Source organism: Trachemys scripta, chromosome 10, assembly GCF_013100865.1.
Source record: "Trachemys scripta elegans isolate TJP31775 chromosome 10, CAS_Tse_1.0, whole genome shotgun sequence".
NCBI lineage: Eukaryota > Metazoa > Chordata > Testudines > Emydidae > Trachemys > Trachemys scripta.
This window is the reverse complement of record NC_048307.1, coordinates 2,017,725-2,041,150: the sequence shown is the minus strand read 5'-3', so window position 1 is coordinate 2,041,150 and position 23,426 is coordinate 2,017,725. Positions and strand designations below refer to the sequence as shown.

Genomic DNA, 23,426 nt, shown 5'->3' with positions numbered 1-23,426 from the left:
GACTTTTAACAGTCCTAAAGTTAAATACAATAACTAAAGTTAAGTGCATAAATGTTTATAAGATGGGAACTTAAATTATAAGCTGTCAGGCATTGATATTGCTTTACAGGCAGGATAACAGTACATTTTTGCTGATGGAAGTTTATTGAAACTTTCTGCATGCTGCTGGTCCAGCCTGACTGATAACCGTCACTTAGGGAATCAAAATTTGGACTGTCATAAGTAGTTGTTGGTTTTTTTTAAATGTCGAGTTAAGGATCTCAATTCACAATCTGCACAACCTCTTCAAAATGTTTAGTCTTGGGACTAAACGCCACACATTAGCATTCCATCATATCAGCTGTAGTTCATGTTTTGAATTACTCTGATTAGCATATCAATTTGCTACACATTTTATTGTTTTGTATGGGGTTGTTAAACATCACGCATTATTCAATGCGTTCAACACTGACTGCTATATTGTTGAACAGGTAATGTGCAACAGAACATCATGCAACAGCTGTGTATTGTTAATTGGAATACTATGTCCCTAAAAACTAGAATGGAGGAGTTTAATCTTTGTAAAAATCAGAAAACTGTTAAGGAGTGAGTGCTCATGTAAATAAATGGTTAATTTGAAATCAGTAGGGTGGTGGACACTATATATGTCAGATATTCAAGGAACCTTACAATTCTTCTAACTTAAGAAATCACCCTGGACTCTGTTTGGGAAGTGATGTTTTATTTCCCAAGTCATCTTCTGGAACTGAGAATGCGGATTAAATGGCTTGAAATAAATCGGCAGTATTTTTAGCTAGAAACAAGAATTTTATTCTTGGAAACAAAAACAAAACAAAAAAGCAAAATTACAGCAGGCAATTCACAAAGCACTCATCCTTCTATCTGTGTTTCCATTCCAAAGATCGCAGTTGGAAAAACTTCTGGTCTACACTAGTTGCAACCCTATCCTGGTTCTGGGAGGGTGGGTGTTTTTTATCCAAATCAGTTATCCCAACAGACTTGGTCCAAAGCTATTGTACTAAATCCCCACTCTGAGCCTTAAGGTCTGTCTACAAAGCAATGAGAAACCTGCAATAGTGAGTCTCAGAGCCCAGGTCTGCTGACTCGGGCTCACAGGACTCAGGCTGCGGGGTTGAAAATAGCAGTGTAGACGTTCTGGCTCGGGCTAGAATCCAGACTCTGAAACCCCATGATCGGGGAGGTCTCGGAGCCTGGGCTTTAGCCCAAGCCAGAACATCTACATTGCTGTTTTTAGTCTTGCAGCCCGAGTCCTGTGATACAAAGTCATTTGATTCAAGCTCTGAGACTCGTTGCCCCACGTCTTTTATTGCAGTGTCGTCATACTTTTAGATTCTAGCAAATAAGAGCAACCAACCATGGTTTTCTCATCCACTTTAGAGAAAACAAATGAAAGGGGGCTGACCAAAAAAAGGAATAACCTTGGCAATGAGGTGACTGGTTAGCTATTTCTGTTCCTTAAAAAAAGTCCTCATGATACCATGGTTTCCATTTGGCAGCTTGAGAAGGATATGAAGGAGTAAAGGGAACCTCCCACTTGTCCTGTTCCAGGAGCTTCACTTTTACAACCCTCACAGGCAAAATGATTAACATGGCTACAATGAGCATGGTTGTTCTCAGGCCACAAGTAAATGTCTAAATGTCCCTGGAAAGTAACTCTTGTACTCTTACTAAACTAGCGAAGGAAAAATGTATCCCTTCACGTGGACTTAGACAGGAGATGCAGTATTCTCTTTTTTGGCTCTGCTGCAGTAAAATCATAGTATTCTACAGAGAGAATGGTTTGACACTGAACTGGGGTTCACGAGAGTTGGGTTCAGTTCCTGAATCTCCTACAGATTTTTCTGTCTGACCATGGACTAGTGAATTAATCTCTCGGTGCCTCAGTTCTTTATCTGTTAAATGGGGGTATCAGTCCATTATTCACACAAGCAGTCTGTCTTGTCTATTTGGATGTAAACTCTTTAAGGCAGGGACAGTATTTTGTAGAGCCACTAACACAACGGGGCACCAGGTGCTGTTGTAAGACTAATATGCCAGAACTCTGGCACACTCATGCTGATGTTGCTAGTGTTTATGGAGCACATAGAGATGAATTCTGCATCTGAGAAATGGGAAAGAATGGTGTTTGCCAAATGGACAGCTTTGATAGGGAAAATAATTCAATTTTCAAGTTTCTGAGGCGTTATTACACAGTATTGAGAATTTAAAGCAAAATCAAAACTAAGTAGTTAATCCTTATTTACAGGATTCTTAACATCTGCATTGAAATGATATTTATAGGTTTCATGATTAGCTATAGTTGCTGTCCTACAACTAACTTTCTTACCAAACCTTTGACTTTATTTACATTTATATATACACACACGCACACACAAAGATTGTCACTTATTTACAGTATCTTATGAGTGAGTGTTTTAACTCTTCACCTGATATGCAAAATTGCAGTTCTTTGAATTGTCAAAGACTCTTTCAATTTAGCACCAAAGCTTTGGTGTGTGGTGTTTTTTTTTTTTTTTTTAAATCTAGTGTGACTGTGTTCCATGTGGTTCTTTGGGTTTTTGATTGGGATGTTTTTCTTTTGTGGGTGTTGAAATAAGCTGTTTTTAAGCAAAGTTTACTAAGTTTCTTTTAGTTATGAATACGTTTTACATGTTGTAGGAAAGATGATCACTTTTGAGCAGAGTGATTGAGAGTGGCGTTTTTGTTGCTGAAAGATAAGATTACACTGTGTCTCAGAAGTTTTTATAATGGAATATTCCCCCCCCCCCCACACACACACACACACACATTGAAACTCTAGGTAAATATAGGAGAAATATCCAGAATATAAGGTTTAAATAATTTAAGTGATTTGACATCAAAAATTCCAAATTTCTGGTTGGATGTAGGTTTTATGTATATGCTAAATGTCTGTTACACAAACGATTACCCTTTAAGTGGATGTAAATTCCAAGACCCTTTAATGTAAAAGTGCAGTGCACTTAAAAATAGTACTTATGCCTGAAAATGTCTCATCTACTGTCATGAGATATACCTCAGATTATTATAACTGAAAAAAATGATCTGACAGAACGGCAGATCATTGCGAAAAGGTGTCTGTGACCTATGAATAGTATTAATGGCACTTGTTGGCATATTTTGAACCCAAAATATAGCAATGCCTTTGGTGTCTGGTCACAGTCTAGAATGAGCTGTTAGTTCAACAGATGGTGTTAGCCCCCAATTAATCAAATATCTCACTTCCATAGAACTACACAGGTTTTTCAGAGAGCTGCAATTAGACTGGCTTGTAGAATAGGTCAGTACAAATTTACTTCGTATTTTTAAAGTTCTGGACAAAATATTAATGATGTTAAGTAAACGATCAATAGCGTTAACTTTCTGCTAAACTAATTTAATATTGGCTGTTTTGACAAAAAGGCAAATTATTTGTAAACTAGAAAACCATCTACAGAAAGAAGCTAGAGCACAAAACAATGTGCAATTTAAACTGAAAATTCATACAATAGAATATCAGCGTTACGGACACCTCTGGAATGGAGGTTGTCCGTAACTCTGAACAAGAGATTACGGACTTCAGCCACTGGGGCAGGGGGTTGGGGCTGCAGCCACAGGATGTGGGAGATAAGTGTGTGTGTGTGTGTGGGGGGGTAGTTGGGGCTTCTGATCCTTGGGGCATGAGGGCTGCAGGCGGGGGGCTCAGGATTTCTGCCCCATGGGAGCAACAGGTTTCAGGGCTTTAGGTCAGGGAGAATCACTGGGGCTCGAGGCTCCGTTTGGCCCCGTTCTCAGTTTCGGGGAGGGGAGGGGGGTGCGACGCCAGGGCTCAGAGTTTTAACTATGAGGGGGAGAGCTGGGGCTGAAACTGGTTCTCCCCTTGTAGCTCAAGCCCTAGTGCCTCCCACAGGGCTGAAGTTGACAATGGAGCCACAGGGCTGAAGCGCTGAGTTCCAGCGCCCTCAACAGAGCTGAAGCCAACAGTGGAGCCGCGAGTCTGAAGCACGGAGCTCCGGCACCCCCAGCAGGGCTGAAGCTGGGAGTGGAGCTGCGGGGCTGAAGCTCCAAGCCCCAGCATTCCCCCTGGTCTAAAGCCCAGCACCCCCAGTGCTCCCGAGGGTCAGAAATCCCGAGGCTCTTCTTCCCCCTCCCTCCTGCCCGGAGCACTCACCACCACCGCCCAGAGCTGCAGCCCCAACCCCCGTGGCTGAAGCCCCGAACTGCTGTGCCCCCGTGCAGGGCTGAAGCCCTGAGCCCCCCGTTCTTCCCCCACTCTCGGTCTAAAGCCTTGGGCCCTGGTGCTCCTGAGAGTCAGAAGCCCCCCATACCCCCCAACCGCTGTGGCTGGATCCCTGAGCCTGAGGACTAAAGCCCCAAGGCAGTACAGTATTTGCTGTTGGAGGGGGAGGGTGTGGTTTTTCTGCGCTGCTGCCTGATACGTTACTTCCGGTTCCACGGCGAGTCCGGTTGACCAGTAAGTCAACTCTAGTGTTTGTGTCTTTGAGGTTCTACTGTACTGCGTTTTAGGTTATGCTTCAGAATAAGCTTTTTAGTAGCAGTATATCCAGTGCCTTATGTACTGACATGTGTAGACTGATGCATATCCTGTCAGGGTATTGGACTGATAAATATCTTCTTACCCTAGGAAATCTAGTTAATACATGGCCAGTTGAGTGGCTGGTAGCTAGTTGTCATCTCTTCTTCTCTCACTCCCAATCCCAAAATTTCCCCTCATTTGGGACTAGTGGGACAGTTTTACATTTAATATGTTTGCTTGCAGAAGGACATAATAATGAGAACACGATAATCAGAGGTATACGTTTGTAGCATTTTGAAGTAGTTCACAATGAACCTAATAAAACATGTTGGTAGAATTCCATCACAGGTAGAAGACTTCTAAAAACATCTGCTGGTGATGTGTTAGTAAAGAATCTTTTAAAATGAACTAGCACCACCTTGTGGGATTGTTGTGACTTTACTTTAGACTTGGCAGTGCTCTTTCTTCAGTCATCTGCTTCACTTGCAAGCTCCTAATTTGAACATATTTTGAACACGGAGGTAATGCTAACAACTTCAAGATATACGTGTGTGGTTCTTTCTCAGATGAAATTATAATGTTTTTTTCTATTTAGCATAACCCTTTAGAAGCTTGAAACTGAACTTTCTTAATGCATTTGTCTATCACACATGCAAAGTAATTTGTTACAGAGTTAGAGTGATGGGTAACTAATGCTATTAGTAAAATGGTGACTCATTTGTTATGAAAAGGGAAAAAAACTCAAACTGAAGGAGATAAGGACAAATTTTGGCTCGCCAGCCAGCCTTCATAGTATCCTTTTAAAAATAATCTCTTAAGTGAGTTCACATGTATTAATGTATTGCCCATTAGAATAGTGACCATTGGTCCCTAGAAAGCTGCTAGTTCTCACATCAGTATTAAAATCAGCAGGGTGTAAGAAGTGTACTTTTTTTCAGTATTTCACTGCAAGTTAAATATACACACGCAATCTATTAGTGCAGTTGTATGGCTGAGATTTTAATGATACAAAATTCAGAGGCAAGTTTCATCAATAACTATTAATGTCTGACTGCATGATTAAAAATTCAAGCTTTGTATTGCATAACATCTCCTTTTTTATATAATAACCGCACTTAGAGCGTCAGGAACATTAACTAGTGAATCCTCATTACATTTCTGAGGATCGTAGGTAAATATTCCTGTTTTACAGATGGAAAACTAGAATACAGAAGCTAAAGAGACACTGTCAAGTTAATTTAGCCCTATAGTTTTTTACGAAATCTAACCTAGTCTTTATGGACCCGAGATTGATACAAATATTTTCATGACCTAATATATATATATTTTTTAAATCAAATGTTGATCAGATATACGCATTCTCCTGAATGTTTGCAGCCCAGAAATTACGGCATTTTTCTGGTGTGTGACCCAGAAAATGAATGTGATTAAACAAAAACTAAAACTGGAGTCATCTGTTTTCATTGTCCAAAATTACCCATTCTTTTTAGGGGACAGATCTGAGGAATTGCCCCAGATTGAGGTGTCAGTAGAGGAGGTTTGGGAATAAGTTGAAAAATTAAACAGTAATAAGTCACCAGAACAAGATGGTATTCACCCAAAAGTTCTGAAGGAACTTGAATATGGAATAGTAGAACTATTAACTATAGTATGTAACCTATTGCTTAAATCAGCCTCTGTACCAGATGACTGAAGGATAGCTAATGTAATCCCCCTCCCTTTTTTTTTTTTTATTAAAGGCTCCAGAGGCAATCCTGCCAGTTGGAGATCGATAAGCCTAACTTAACTACTAAGCAGATTGGTTAGAATTATAGTAAAGAACAGAATTATCAGACACATAGATGGACATGATTTGTTGGGGAAGAGTCAACACAGCTTTTGTAAAGGGACATCATGCCTCTCCAATCTATTAGAATTCTTTGAGGGAGTTAGGAAGCATGCTGCAAGGGTGATCCAGTGGATATTAGTGTACTTGGACTTTCAGAAAGCCTTTGGAAAGTTCCCTCACCAAAGACTCTTAAGCAGAGTAAGCAGTCATGGGATAAGAGGGAAGATCCCCTCATAGATTAGTAACTGGTTAAAAGATAGGAAACAAAGGGTAGGAATAAGTGGTCAGTTTTCAGAATGGAGAGAGGTAAATAGCCATGTCTCCCAAGGATCTGTACTGGGATCAGTGCTGTTCAACGTATTCAGAAATTATCTAGAAAAAGGGGTAAACAAGCGACAAAATTTGCAGATGATACAAAATTACTCAAGATTGTAACTCTTCACAGCTTTGAACTGAACTAAGGGATCTCACAAAATTGGGTGACTGGGCAACAAAATGGTAGATGAAATTCAGTGTTGATAAATTCAAACTAATGCCTATTGGGAAACATTATCCCAGCTATACTTACAAAATGATGAGTTCTAAATTAGCTGTTATCACTCAAGAAAGAGATCTTGGGGTCATCATGGATAGTTCTCTGAAAACATCCACTCAATGGGCAGTGGCAATCAGAAAAGCTAAAAGGGTTAAGGACCATTAGGAAAAGGGTAGATATTAAGACAGAAAATATCATTGTGCCACTAGATAAATCCATGGTTTGCCCACAACTTGAATAATGCATGTAGTTCTAGTCATCCCCACTCAAAAAAAAAAAAAAAAAAAAGATATATTAGAATTGGAAAAGGTACAAAGAAAGTTAATGAAAATGAAGAGGGAAAGATTCAGCTTAGAAAAAAGATGACTAAGAGGAGAGATGATAGAGGTCAGTAAAATCATGAATAATGTGGGGAGAAAGTGAATAGGGAAATATTATTTATTCCTTCACATAACACAAGAACCAGGGTCACCCAATAAAATTAATAGGCAGCAGGTTTAAAACAAACATAAGGAAGTACTTCCTCACACAACCACAGTCAGCCTGTGAAACTTGTCAGGATGTTGTGAAGGCTTAAAGTATAACTGGGTTCAGAATAGAATTAGGTAAATTCATAGAGGACAGGTCAGTCAATGGCTATTAGCTAACTGAGATGGTCAGGGATGCAACCCCATGCTCTGGGTGTGCCTAAGTCTCTGACAAAAACTGGGACTGAGCAACAGAATGGATTACTTAATAATTCCATCTAAAGCATCTCGCTCCGGCCACTGTTGGAAAACAGAATATTGGGCTAGATGGACCGTTGGTTGACCCACTATGGCCGTTCTTAACGAAGGGCAAAAGTTAAAGAACATTAATTGTGAGAAGTAAAGATCCTTTCAGTTGCAGTGGCCTATAGTGTTGGTGGTAACACAGGTAAAAAGGACACTTGTTTTCAGAAAATGGTTTTTAATTTGATATCATTCTTTTCAGTTACTTACCAAAGATAATACAATGAGTAAATGGCACAACTTTTGACTAGATTTGAAATCCTTGGATTTCATTCGTGAGTTTAGGCCCATAAACCACTCTGTCTCTCACCAAAGGAACACATCTTTGTGGGGCGTGATTTACACTAAAAATTTAGATCAACATCTCTGTCACTTAGGGTTGTAAACGCCATAGTTAAGCAGACCTAACCCCAGTGTAGATGTGGCTAGATCAATAGAAGAATTATACCATCAGCCTAGCCTACCGCTGCTTGGGAATTACCAGAAAAACCCCTTCTGTCAATGTCAGAAGCATCTACTCGACAGCACTACAGTGGCATAGCTGCCACCCTGCATCACCCATAGTGTAGACACTGCCTTAGAAGGGGGGTAAAAAGGCTCAGTTGGTGCTTTGAAAATGGCTCAATCTATACCTAAACCTGAGGTTGACCTAGCTAAGTCAAGGAGGGGTGTAAAAAATTCACACCCTGAGATTCAAAGTTCAGCTGACCTAACCCCTGTATAGAATTCTTCTGTTGACCTAGCTACCATCTGTTGAGGGGGTGGTTTAACTAGAGTGATGGGAAAACACTTTCTATCACAGTAGCAAGTGTCTACAGTACAGCTGCAGCGCGTAGTTGTGCTGCCATAGTGTCTGTAGCATAGACATAGCCTAGGTTGAACAAAGAGCCAATAATTCTGAATTCTCGTTTGTATTTTCTTTTACTTGTATGAACCGGATTTATGTTGAGTGAGGTATAATTACTGAGGCTACAAAAATCTGATTGTCCGTTTTGGAATTAAATTAACTGACACACTTATCTGGCACTCTGTACTCATAATTATACAGATAGTAGCAGCTTCCTTTTTCTCCTCAAACAGAGTATAGTCATCAAATTTAAAGGATCCCTCCTGAAAGGAAAATCCATTTATATTTGCTCTCAGTTGTCTTTTAAGATAGGATATTTAAATGGAAGGCCTTTGCTTCAGTCTGAAATTTGAATTTGGTATAGTCTGGGTATTTCATGTTCAGTTGGTCTAAATTGAAAAAATAAGGTTTGCATTTCAATTAAGACCATTAACTTTGAATATATTCAATCAGTTTATGTAGTAGGAAAAGGAAATTCCCCATACATACATATATACATTTTAAAAATGTGTGGACGTGAAAATAATATAAGCAGAATTCTCTATTTCTCATAAGAACGGCCGTACTGGGTCAGACCAAAGGTCCATGTAGCCCAGTGTCCTGTCTTCGGACAGTGACCAATGCCTGGTGCCCCAGAGGGAATGAACAGAACAGGAAATCATCAAGTGATCCATTCTCTGTCGCCCATTCCCAGCTTCTAGCAAACAGAGGCTAGGGACACCATCCCTGCCTATCCTGGTTAATAGCCATTGATGGACCTATTCTCCAGGAATTTATCTAGTGCTTTTTTTTGAACCCTGTTATAGTCTTGACCTTCACAACATCCTCTGGCAAGGAGTTCCACAGGTTGAGTGTGCGTTGTGTGAGCATATGAACCAGAATTAAATATATTGAGTTCCTGTTTTTTGTATGCCTTACTTAGCTGGAAGATCCAAGAATACAACTATGATGCTTCTCTGAGCACCTCTGCCATATTAAGTCAGTGGGAGAAATGTGATCAGTGAAAGAAACTAGTTTGCTTCTTAGCTTTACATCTTGCTGTTAAAATTACTTTCTGTGGCATTTCTTGTACAGTAGAAAGTAATGAAACTAAAGATGACACTTTGCACACACAAATAAATGTCAGGTATCAGGGGGTAGCCGTGTTAGTCTGTATCCACAGAAACAACGATGAGTCCGGTGGCACCTTAAAGACTAACAGAGTTATTTGGGCATAAGCTTTCGTGGGTAAAATGAGGTTTTTTATCCACAAAAGCTTATGCTCAAATAAATAAATGCTAAGTGCTATTCAGACATTACCAGCTATTAATATCTGAAGTCATGGGGTGGGAAATAGTTGTGATAACACTTTCACTTCTTGAGGGGCAGTGTTAAAAATAGTTTGCCATTTATTTTAATGTTGTTGTGTTCTGAGATATAAGTGTTATGTTTCTTCTGTTGATAGAGGCACACGCTACATGTTGTGCATTGCTGGAGAAGTGACATGAGGGCCAAACAGGCTCTCACATATTACAGTATTTTTCACAGGTTGTGGCTTCCAGAATCAATTCCTTTAAATAGATGAAAATGGAGTGTGTAAATTTTGATGTTTTAGGAATTTTAAGATTGCTGTGTAGAAACTGAAAGTGAGTCTGTGGCAAAGCATTCTTACTATATTACTGCATTAGTCATCAGTATTCAAGATGAGCTTCAGAATTGCAGAGTAAAACGGTAATGTTATTTAATGCAGGTTTGGTGCCAGGTTGACTAATCTAATTTCATTCACCTTTGTTGAACCTACTTTCTCACTAGGAATATTTTTGCTTTGAAAACAATATTCAGGATGAAGCTTACTCTTTAAAGTGCATATGCATTTTACTCCGTGTTGCTTTCCTAAAACCTGAATGACTCTTTCAAATCAGTGATCTCTGCAGTTGGTACAATACTAAAAAATTCTGGTACAAACCCCTGGGTTATTTAGCTATTTCCTTTACACTTTATTAAGATGAACTTGCCAGGTTAATAAAATATTGTAAATATAATATGCTGCAGGAACAGACAGGCACATCAAGTGGGCATCATGCAGTGTTGGCAGGTTGATTACATAATACTGCTTATACACATGGGAGATCTTATCAAAGAAGTATCTTTCTGAATTAACAATTAGTGAATTTTAATTTTCTTCTGCAAAATAAAATAAAATGTAAATGTATTTCGTATCCTGGAAAAAATAAAAGCTACTGATACTATCTAGAAGTTAGTTTTCTTAGAATAGACTGACTTCTGACCTGTGTGCTTTCTCCATTAGCTGCCATAGCAACTAGTCTGGGCTGAAAAATAAATACACTGAACCAAGTCCAACTGAAGATCAGGGCAGGAGCTTTAGATATAGCCAGAAATGCAGTGTGCGCAAGTACATGGTGATGCACAAATGTGGCTTTGATTTCTACTTTTAACTGTGCTGTTTCTTCTGCAGCTCTATGGTGGATCATTATCTCCTACTCTTAGGCCTAGTCTTCACTTACCGGCTGGTCCGGAGGCACGCCATCGATGTTCTGGGATCGATCCCGGAAGTGCTCACAATCGACGCCGGTACTCCAGCTCGCCGAGAGGAGTACGCGGCGTCGACGGGGGGAGACTTCCGGCCGCGTCTGGACCGCGGTAAGTCCGGAGTAAGGTACTTCGAATTCAGCTACGTTATTAACGTAGCTGAATTTGCGTACCTTAGTCCGAAGTCCGGACTAAGTGTAGACCAGCCCTTAGAGCAGCATAAGAGCTGCTCTCATTTAAACTGCCCTGCCCTGTAGCAGTCACAGAAAGCAGAAAATAGACAAAGCTCAGTGTGTTTGTCCCTCCTTTCTCCTCCCCCCCCCCCAACCATGCCCCTCTTTTTGTAGCCTCACCTGTTTCCCCTGGTATGCTCAAATTGAGGAGGGTGTTAGACTTATGAACACGTATATCAGCCTTCTGCCATTGCAGAGCTCATCTTTGCAGCAAGCAGACCTATGACCAAATTATATGAATGGTAAAGTACAGAATGGCCATGCTGCACCCTTATGGTCCAGCACAGGTCTGGGACTTGCAAGTGTTAAGTGCAGACAAATATTACATATGGCTTTGTTTTGAGATCGTCATGTGTCTTATCCAAGAACATACATTTTCTCTTGCTTCTTTAATAACCTGAGCTGTCTTGTGTAAAAGTAGAAATAACACTCACTCTGTCGAAAATCTTGACTGACAGCAAGATTGCCTGGCCCATGAGCAGTATTTTAAAGAGAAAAGATTGTGTACTGTGGTGTACTTCCATGTGGGGGGAAAAGGCTAGAACTATTCACCCATACTTTTCCAAAGCACTCTAGAGCCCTGTATCTGCTAGAACATTTTGACATTGTGAGCAATAAGTACATGTGTAACACACCACGTGTGCTCACAAGTACTTGCAACAGGCATCCTATAAGTGATAGAGAGGGAGAAGATTGGTGCACAAGAAAATAATGCTGTTTCAAATTTAAGGAAGTACTATAAAAGAAGGAATAAGAAGTGAAGGGGGCCTTGAAAACAGGGACAAGATCTTAAGTTTGATGCAAAAGGAGAGAAGATTCTAATGAAACAACTTGAATGTTCCACCACTATTGACACCTTCAGCATTGAAAAGAAAGCAGTTTGTCGTCTTGTAGCTTTTATTAAACAATTCTCATATTACAGAAGTTGTCTGGTCATAATATGATCCTGGTTGTGCTTGGAGCTATACACAGAGGTACACGATTTCTGCTCCAAAGAACTTCTGTTCTATGGAGACTATTAAAAAGAATGGGAAATTATTATTTGTGTGTGTGTGTAATATATATATATATATATAAACACACACACACTTTTTAGGTTTGAAATTACATTACTCCTGCTCTGGAGTTGTCAAACTGATAGTTTAAAAAGCAAAAATAGATTTAAGGAAAATGTTCAGGTCAGCCCATAATAAGATGAATTATATTGTATTTAGGACAAAGTTAATGGAGACTCGGGTTCTTATTTGTCCTGTCTTATATGTACTCTGAAGTTTGGGAACTTTCCTTTCTTTTTCAATGCTGTGGAAATGTACTGCCATGCCAAGTGCTTACAAGCAATGAAGTTTACAAGCAAAGATCATTGTTGTGGCATTGTTCCATGTTGGAGGAGAGTCACTTTAAAGGTCAAGTTGGCCTTTTGTCCCAACCATGAGATTCTTCAGCAAGATGTTGAGAGATGGTCAAATAATGATGATCTTGCCCTTCTCAAAACAGCTGGAACTTTCTGCAAGATGCTGGAACATAATTGCTCTCCCTCAAGTAAAGGTGTACCCACATTGAGAGGCTGCTTTTTAGTAGTATTTATTTGGGCACTGCCTAAAATAACAGGAAGCCTGAATGGGAGCCCTTGTTCTGTCTGTTGGAAAGCTAGGAAGTATATTGATGTGCATTGCTGAAACCGTGCATATTCTCAGCAGCAGAACCGGGTTAAAGGCATATGCATAAAACACTGTGAAATCTGCCTCCACTTTAAGCCCTGTTTCCATCGTGATGCAACACGGAAGCTTGCTCTCTGTGTTTCTGAGGTTCTAAGTGTGCAAATTAGTCTTATCAGTAGTTTTTATAGGAATTTGTTTTGTATCTGATTTTCCTGTTTCTCCCTCTTTTGTATTTGCATACTAAAAATGCAGTAAGTAGTTTTACCTTTTATTTAAGTTAAAAAAAATCTTGTTTTGCTGTTGGAAACTCCAGTTTCATAATTATATATAGGGTTGGACTTTTGAGCGATCCAAAAACCACTTGATCGATTTGCTGGTCAAACATTGGTCAAATATGTCAAAAGTGATTAATATTTTAAAGCACTAATTTATTAGAATAGTAACAAAAAGGAGTAAGATTTAATGATATCCAGTAGACTTAGCCTTAGATATTTATACCTAAGTAACTTGATTTTTGTAATTAACTTTAGTTATTTTAACTCCCAGAAATGTGAAACACAATGAAATGGAGTTCTAAAAAAAGAGAGAATTATTACCTTTTTTAGCAATGTTAAGTTGACATTTAAATGTGAATACTATTGAAGACTGAACAGTTACGAAAGAAAAGAAAAATGAAATAAAACAAACACATAGCAACTATAAAAGTCATTTTTAAATGCACTTACGCTAGGTAGGCAGCTGGCCAACTCTTCAAGCATCTTGCTTTTCATTATCTTTATTGACTTCATCTGTGCCTTTGTCATCATTTTAATGTGCTTTGTAAACTGCAATGTGCATTGATGGCCTGGTGTGTATGTATGTAGGTACATACATACATACATACATACAATGTTTGCTCTAGAGAATTCCAGCCAATCAAGATGCTCATCTTTCAATTACTTCACCTTTTTCCCAGCAGGTGACAATATGTAGTAAAGTAAGTGATCAAGACATTTAAGTAGGCTTGCTAACACTTGGCACCGTGATGCAATCAAAAATGTAGGTTTCCACCTACATCGAGGCATTTTTGCGGGAATATTTGACCATGGCTAAATAGGTGGTCAATTGACCTTATTTGGCTGGCCAGTTGACTAGCTTGCCAAGCCTAATTGTATGTAACTTTGCTGCCAAAGAAAAACTTAGTAATGATAGCAGCCAACCAGACTTTGGCTTCACAATGTTGAAATAATCTAAGTGGGAGAGTGCACATCTTCCTTAACAAGCCGTTTTTCCCCCTCAATGCTTTTAAATAGACCATAATGTCTTACGTGGTGAGTGAAGCTGAATTTTGAGTTTACAAATGAGAGAAATGGGATGAATTTTTTGCAAAGTAGCATTAGCTAATCAGTAAACTTGCAATAAAAGTACTTCCCCCCCCCTTAGCCCTTCATGCTCTCCACCCCCCAAAAAACAATTAAGAATTAAAATAGCTGTTTAACTCTCCAGTCTGCTTTTCCATCCTAGATGAATAGCATGGTTAGTACCTACACAGAGCTTTACACATTTAAAGGTTGGACTTGAAAAGTTTGTAGAGACACTAGCAAGAAGATGATCTAAAAGATGGGGAAGAGCCAATAGCCATGTACAGCTCCAGTGCATCAGCTGCTGCTCATGGAAAAGGTTCAGAAAAGGGCAACAAAAATGATCATGCATATGGAGCAGCTTCCATAAGAGGAGAGATTAACAAGACTAGGACTTTTCCACTTGGAAAAAGAGACGACTACAGGGGGATATGATAGAGGTCTATAAAATCATGACTGGTGTGTAGAAAGTAAATAAGGAAAATATTTACTCATAACAAGAACTAGAGGTCAGCAAATGAAATTAATAGGCAGCAGGTTTAAAACAAAGGAAGCATTTCTTCACACAACACACCGTCAGCCTGTGGAGCTCTTTGCCATAGGATGTTGTGAAGGCCAAGACTATAACAGGGTTTAAAAAGAACTAGATAAATTCATGGAGGATAGGTCCCTCAATGGCTGTTAGTCAGGATGGGCAGGGATGGTGTCCCTAGCCTCTGTTTGCCAGGAGCTGGGAATGGGCGACAAGGGATGGATCACTTGATCCCTGTTCTGTTCATTCCCTCTGAAGCACCTGGCACTGGCCACTGTTAGAAGAGAGGGTACTGGGCTAGATGGACTTTTGGTCTGACCCAGTGTGGCCGTTCTGTTTTTCAAAGCAGTAGGAGAGTGGAACTAACATGAGTTGTAATTGGTTTTACTGCCCACGGAGTTCTGTATAGCAACCCTGGCCACCTCTTGTCAATTTAACTGCTGCTGCTCGACAATTTTAGGAGGGGCAAAGAAAGTGGAGCAGTTTGCCTACAGATTCAGGATTAAGGACCTCATTTTAGAAAGCTTAAATTCTGCAGAAATTAATGGATTTAGGTACATTTTCCCACTCTGGGAAACTGCCTACTTACCAGTAGTAAGTAGGCTAGTGGTTTTTTCAAGCCCCATTCAAAGTACTATACAAACATTAACTTACTTGCAACACCCCAGAGGAAATTAAGGCAGAGGGTGAATGTCTTGCCCAAGGCAAGGGAACAAACTTTCAATTGTGTGTGTTGGTCTTAGACGACGCTGCCTCTGAAAGATGACCAGAAGAAAACTTTCAAACTTACTTGTAATCTTTCCTGGCCTGCCAATCTAGGAAGTGTTAACTGGGATGAGAACGCAAGCAAGTGGAAGCATATTCAGACATTGAAGTGGCAGTGGAGTGTCTTGTGAGTGGGCTTTCTAAGCTTCCCTAATATAAAATAGTTTTTGTATTGGACTACTGAATTTTGAAATAGTTTGTTTCAATAAAGCCCCCCACTAAATCTCTCTTGCAGCAAGTGAACATGTTCCTTACCTGCAGGTGTGTCCTTGGATGATAGCTGCCGCTGTTTCCTTTTTATTGTTAGGTTTATCTGGTGCTTTTCAAAGTTCTCTTTGTGTGTGTGTGTGTGTGTGTGTGTGTGTGTGTTTAATGTGAGCCATCGTGATTACAGTGCTACTGCTCAAGACAAGCAGATTCCTGTCGCCAGGGCTATCTAACTCATATGCTCAAGAACACTCCAGACTATCCTGGACTTGCTGCACCCTTCACTTATATTCACTTTCTCTTCTGCCTATCTGGCAGTCTTGTCCTTCTGCAATCCCTCTTCATACCAGCCACTTCAGCTATGTCTACACTACAAACTTCAGTGCCTTTTGAGACCTTCTTACAGTGACTCACCCATGGATCTCTGGGAGCTAGGTATCAGGTTCCCAGCATGTAACTTTCTCCATCCCGTGATGCTATCCATATCCCATAATTTTCCATGCCTTCTTTTTAAATCCCATAAACCGGTGGAACACTTTTTTCCCTGTCCCTTTTCTTGACAGAAGCATGGAGCCCTCAGAGCTCCGTGCTATTCTCATGAATGTTACAAATACAGGATGCATGATTGACCCATAGGAAGTACCACAACAACAGGGGGACATGATGATTTCTTTGAGGACAGTTTGGTGGGAGGCCATTCAAGGTTGTTGCCGACATTCACACAGCAGCTGCAGATGGTAGAGCACCGCTTCTTGGAGCGAAAAACAAGCACTGACTAGTGGAATCACATCGTAATGCAGGTTTGAGATGTCAAGCAATGGCTGTAGAACTTTTGGGTTGAAAGGCCTCATTCCTGGATCTGTGTGCCAAGCTCATCCCAGCCCTCTAGTGTAACAGCACCACAATGAGAGCTGTGTTGACAGTGGGGAAGTGAGTGGCTATCATGTTGTGTAAGCTTGAGATGCCAGATTGCTACTGTCAGTGTGAAATCATTTTGGAATTGGAAAATCCACAGTGGGGCTGTTATGCATGTGTGTAGGTTCATTAATCAGCTCCTGCTATGCAGGACTTTGATTCTGGACAGTGTGCAGGACATAGCACTTGTGTTTGCAACAATGGGGTTCCTGAACTGCAATGGGGCAATAGATGGTTTGCACATTCTTTTTTGGCGCTAGCCCACCTTGTCATTAAGTACATCAGCAGAAAGGGCTTCTCATCTGTGGTTATGAAAACACTGGTGAATCTCTGGGGACTCTTCCCCAGTATTGGTGTGGGCTGGTCAGGGAAGGTATGTGCCACCTGCATCTTAAGAATACAGGACTTTTCAGAAAGCTGCAACATTTTTTTTCTGACTGAATATTGAAATGCAAATGGTGATTCTGGAGGGACCGAGTTTACCCCTGGTTCCACTGGCTTATGAAGCGGTACACTGGCCACCTTGACAGCACCAAAAAGAGGTTAAACGTCTGGCTCCACATGTGCAGAATGACAGTTGAATGTGCTTTTGGTAGATCGAAGGGATGCTGGTGGTGGTTACTCACTTGACTGAATCTCAGTGAGAAATGTATGGTTATAGCTGCCTGTGGTGTCCTGCATAGTATCTGTGAGCAGAGCCGGCTCCAGGGTTTTGGCCGCCCCAAGCAGCCAAAACAAAAAGCCGCGATCTGTGGCGGCAATTCGGCGGGAGGTCCTTCACTCCCAGGCGAAGTGAGGGACCGTCCGCCGAATTGCCGCCGAATACCTGGACGTGCCGCCCCTCTCCGGAGCGGCCGCCCCAAGCACCTGCTTGAGAAGCTGGTGCCTGGAGCCGGCCCTGTCTGTGAGGCAAAGGGGAAAACTGCTGCCAGGGAGGAGGTGAAGCAGTGTCTGCTGACTTTGAACAGCCAGACACAAAGGCCATTAGAAGAGCTCAACAGGGAGCTGTGTGGTTGAAGGAGGCTTTTGAAAGAACACTTGAACAGTCCTGTGGCTCACCATTCTGTAATGGACTGTTATCTGGGCCTAAAGCTTTGGGTGCTGCTAGGAATGGTGTAGTGCTTGCTGTCAGTTGTAAATGTATTGTTTTTCTGAATCTATGCACTCTGTGGTGCTGTACGTTTACAGGCATTGTGTGCTTTGAGTCCTGCTATGAATTCTGCAGTATTTGTTGTGAACTAATAAAGATTTTTATTCTTCAAAAATAGAAATTTATTGAGAAACAAAAACAGTGCACAAAACCCATGTACCAAAAACAGGCAATGCAATACAAACTTCTAACAGAACTTTAAAATTGGAAACACAGCAAACATTTCTGTACATTTTCTGGGCACAAATGTAGGTCATTGTGACTACACAAACACCGACTGTGGTTCTCATTGATCAGTGCATGTGAAGCTGTTTTTATTTGCTGTCCTCTGGTGTGAAGTGAGAGGGTTTATGATGCGTCCTATGTGGTAGGTATGTTGTGGCCAGGGGGGTGGGGTGGGGGCCAGATAGGGAGCTGCTAACAGAGTTTAAGAAATGCAAAGGTTGGGGAGTCTGGAATTTTTGGGCCTGTAGGTCAACCAGGATGTGCAGTGTTTAGGTTTGTTGCCTGAGAAGATTCATAATGTCCTGCCGCACCTTCCTCTCCTTTTCCTAGGGGGACTACTGGGCCTTTCTCCTGCCTGCTCTTTCCTTCTCCATGCCATCGGCCATGTTGGCGCTCCCCCTTCTTGAGCGCATTTCAAAAACTTAAACGTGCAAGAATAGATTAGATTAAAAAGACTTGGAACTGTTCAGCTAGAAAAAGAGATGACTGAGAGGATAAGATGGGGGTCTATAAAATCATGACTGGTGTGGAGAAAGTGAATAGGGAACTGTTATTTACTTCTTCTCATAACACAAGAACCAGGCGTCACCCAATTAAATTAATAGGCAGCAGGTTTAAAACAAACATAAGGAAGTACTTCCTCACACAACCACAGTCAGCCTGTGGAACGTATTGTCAGGGGATGTTAAGGTGAAAAACATAAAGGATTCAAAAAAGAATTAAATAAGTTCACGGAGAATAGGTCCATCCATGGTGGTTATGTCAGGGAGACAATCCCATGCTCCAGGTGTCCCTAAATCTCCAACTACCAGAAGCTGGGACTGAACATCAGGGGATGGATCACTTAAAATGTCCATGTTCTGTTTATTCCCTCTGAAGCATCTGGCACTGGCCGCTGTCAGAGACAAGATACAGGGCTAGATGGACCACCAAGCTAACCAATATGTCCACTCTTGCGTTCTTATTACCTTAATAAACTTCCTTTAGCCTGCAGTTTACTTTAAACCTTACTGCTTGTCTTTGTTAGTATCTTACCATTTCTTGCTGCATAGTCCATAGGAGTACTCGCATCTTCACTGCTCTTCAATTTCAGCTTTCTTTTCTATTCATATGTTCCCGTTCTTGTTCAAAGGACTCAATTCCATTCTAAGTGCAAGAATGGAGTGCTTTTAAAGCTCCCTAGAAAGTGAGACTAGAATACATCATATGGCTGCACAGCTGCATTGGTGGTGAACATTGTGTTGCATAAAGTATGTGAGGATGAATTGAAATTTATGTAAGAATTTCCTGGCTCCAACTCTATTAAACTATGCTGCTATTTTAACATTTTGTCTGCGGAAGCTGGTTATGTCTGAAAGAAGATGGGGCACATTTGTCATGTAAAAGTTCAGTTTCAGAGCTAATTCACAGCAGAAAGCAAAGATTAAATAGTATTGGAATCATGCCAACCCTTTAGAACTAACTGATTTGTGAATTAAAGTAAACTTAAAGAGAATAAGCCTTAATTATGTCCTTTGGTAGAAAGAAGGTACCATGTATAGAATGGTACTGCACCTGGTTTTTGGTGGTGGTGGCTTAATTTCAGGGGTGTAGAGGAAGGATCTCTGCTCCTGGATGTTGCCTATTGAAAACAGGCCTATTAAAATACACACCATAATAAAACAGTTTACCACTTGTGATGTAGAGTGACAGTATATATTATCTTGATTTAGACTAACTGATCCCTTTAGAAATTTCATGCAGCCAACAAATTAGGGATAAAATTCCCATATCTCTTTAAGATCATTTATAAAAAGAGTATAAATGAAGGAATAGAAATGTCTACTGAATGCATTTTGGGAGAGTTAATTACAAACTGTGTGGTTCAGGGATTTAGTGCAAGAAGAGGAAGAACAGTTGATGGAAGAAAGGAAAAAGAGAAAAGAAGACAAGAAAAAGAAGGAAGCTGCTCAAAAAAAGGTATGTGGATCATTTAAGTTTAAAAAAAAATAGGATTTGGCTTTTGTTTTTTTCTCAGACTAATTTTGCTTATTGTAATATAGCTGTTAAAGATAAGCCTGTTTTTTTTTTTTTTTTTAATCTCATTATAGCACTTCCAAAGCACAAGGCAATCATCAAGTAACTGTCTTACTGAACATCTTTACTGATCCTGCAGGCATAGTTTTTTCAAAGCTAAAAATCTTGTTTAGATATCCATTTAGCTCACAGATCTTCAGTTGATAGGGATGTTTCTGGATGCAAGCCCATGCATACACAATGTGAAGACTGACATAGTATAAAATGTTTTTTAAAATAGTTGTTTTTAGCTGTTAGCCTTATTTTAATACATCTGATTAGCCTTCTGTGATGAGTGTAACTCTTCATCACACATGCTTTATCAAAGATGGATAAAATTAAAACATTGGCAGCAGGGAGTGGGGTTTAAGACTAGTTATGGTAAAGTGCTTTGAAGATATAAGAGCATTGAGTGAATACTAAGAATTATTCCCGAGACATTTTTAAAGAAAAAATACAAAATTACTTTTTGGGTAATGTTAAAACAGTATCCGTCAGTCATTAGTATTTAACATTGTAGATGCCCTGGTTGAGAGGAGCCCATAAATCTGGCTAAGAACATATCTCCATTTCAGACTTTCAATTCCTGTAGGGAGACATCTAAAATAAGCCTAGTTCTCAATTTTTTTCTTGATCCTCCTTAGCAATGTTAAATGTTCAGTTCATATGCAGAAAGATGGCTAGTCATTTCTGCAACCCAGACCTCTTGTCAAAATAAAGGGGTTTATCTCATTTACAAAAACTAAGTACAGACCTAATTCTGTTATTCCTGCCCCGCCCCCGGTCATCTTTTCCTGGAATGTTGTTTTTTTTTAAGAAAAGATGAGGTATTTGCTTATAACCCAGAATGAGACCCTCTGTAATCTTTATAGCAGCAACAACAAACTGTGTAAGGACTTGCTTCAGTAGTGCACAACTCCATCACTAGTGCTCAAGTACAAATGCATAAATCATTTTCTGTTAGGGTTCAACATCTTCCAGCAATGCCCTTAATTGGAAAGGAGATTCTTTGCTCATGGGATTTTTGGCTTCACTTTTTTTCTGTGAGAGATGGTGCTTCATAGATGTCAACGTTAAATACAGCATATTAATATAAGATCAGGTCTACATTACTGCTTAAGTCAATCTAACTTGGGACACACACACACACGACGCAAGCTACAGTGAGCTAAGAGCTGTCCACACCAGCGCTATGTCGACTGGAGACACTCTCCCGCTGGCATAGCTTCCGCCTCTCGTGGAAGAGGAGTAACTATGCCGACAGAGCGCTCCTCCATCAGCATAGCACATCTTCACCAGCCGCGCTACAGCAGTGCAACTACATCGGTACAGCTGCGCTGATGTAACGCTTCTACTGTAGATCTGCCCGTTACAATTGCTGGAATCCTTGCCCCAAAATGTGCTTGGTTGGGTTTTTTTGGTCTCCAGCAGAAAGCTTGACTCATTCAGTGACAAACTATGCACCAGAAATAATTTAAGTGTTTTAAAGAAATACTGGGCATACACAGCTTTGTAACTGAACTTTACTGAAATTCTGTGTAAACTAATTCCTTTCTACATGTGACCATGCTGATTGTCCTTAAGAAACCAAAAGATTTCCCCTGCTTTCACTGTAGAAGCAACAGAATGCTAAGTGTTTAGGCTTGATGCTTCAGAAATGTAAGTAGTTTCTCTGTAGGGAGAGCAGTAGAATGTAACCAGCTTGCTTGCGGCCCTGGAGAAGCTCAGGCTCTCTAGACTAGGAAAAAGCAGTTTTTAAAAACAAGTTAAGCAAACGCATTTCAATTAAGTGGTGTCTAAAAACATGTCAGTACACCCTGTACAGACAAGGTTTGACACCTTTAAAAATATGTTGGCTGGTTATGGTCTACTTTAGGCTCCCTGACCTAGCATTTTTTTTAAAAAAAAAGGTAAAACCTTGTCTGTCCTAAGTGCCGACATGTTTTAAACACTACTTAATTAAAATGTGTTAGCTAACTTAAAAAAAAGGTTTGGCTTTTTAAGTCTTCTAAATAGGGCTTATTTAGAGGTCTGTTAGGGTGACCAAACAGCAAATGTGAAAAATCAGGACGGGGGTGAGGGGTAATAGGAGCCTATATAAGAAAAAGATCGGGACTGTCCCTATAAAATTGGGATATCTGGTCACCCTAAGGTCAGTTGGTAGCCTTTGCACCTGATCATTGTGGACAGTTGAGTGCAGCACATTACCTATAGAGATGCAAAAATTTGCCTCCTCTATTTTCCTATTCCTGAGCCACTGCCGGAATTGTCACTTAAAGATCAACTTGAAGCTCATTCAGCAGAGCTGTGGCAGTGATAAACTCCAGCCTCAGGCCTATTTGATCTCCTAAGATTTGTAGATCCAGCTGGAAATGGGAGTGTTTTTACAGAACAGTACCGTCCAAATACACTATTGTCCAGTCAGTCTGTTTTTGCCTGGGTATAATAAAGGGTAACATCTGTATGAAGTCCTCAGGTCTTCAAGTGAGGTGTTTTTGGGTTGGAGGATTAGGCTAGGTTGAGATAACATTATGGAGTGGAAGACATGTAGAAAGATTTTAATATTGAGTAACAGCAAGTTTTCTGACATGTATAATGGGCTGTTTGTTCAGCGTGGAGTAGTTCTTGTTATAGTCTCCCTGTTAATGGGACAATTTTGTGATGTCTCCATTCAGGTAGAAGTTTTGGTGGGAGGGACAGGGTTTGGGGATGTATTCAAGGAAGTCTTTTTCCCTGATTTCAGTGACTGAGCACTGGTGGCTGTGATGACTGCCCTAACTTAGGTGAGGTGGGAGAGAGCACTTCCCCACTTAGTACACCTCTACCCTGATATAACGCGACCCGGTATAACATGAATTCTGATATAACGCAGTAAAGCAGTGCTCCGGGGGGGCAGGGCTACGCACTCCGGCGGATCAAAGCAAATTCGATATAACGCGGTTTCACCTATAACACAGTAAGATTTTTTGGCTCCCGAGGACAGCATTATATCGAGGTAGAGGTGTAGTAGTAAAAATGTATCATGGTAGTGCCTAAAATCTCCAGTCAGGCTTCAGATCCCACTGTTGATAGCTGTACAAAAATAGGAAAAAGACAATCCGTATACCCGGAGGAGCTTGCAATCTAAAGACGTGTACAGACAAAGGGTAGGGCATGAGGTGGTAATACACAAGAAAAGGAATGTGGTGGAGGGGAGAAAAGAGACACATTTGATACATAAATTGTATTGTGTCGGAGGGGGGGCAGTTTTTTTTTTTTTAATGGATTCAGAGGAAAGGAGTA

The 23,426-nt window shown here is 40.5% G+C and overlaps 1 protein-coding gene across 18 annotated transcripts in view; it reads left to right on the top strand.

The window, feature by feature from the left end:
* Positions 1 to 23,426, top strand: part of TNRC6A (trinucleotide repeat containing adaptor 6A) — a 173,912-nt gene that overhangs the window by 102,195 nt on the left and 48,291 nt on the right. For all 18 annotated transcript variants that reach the window (XM_034783079.1, XM_034783078.1, XM_034783085.1 and 15 more), the window contains one exon: positions 19,958 to 20,048. In XM_034783079.1, coding sequence (XP_034638970.1) covers positions 19,958 to 20,048 — 91 coding nt within the window. The remainder of the gene's footprint in view (positions 1 to 19,957; positions 20,049 to 23,426) is intronic.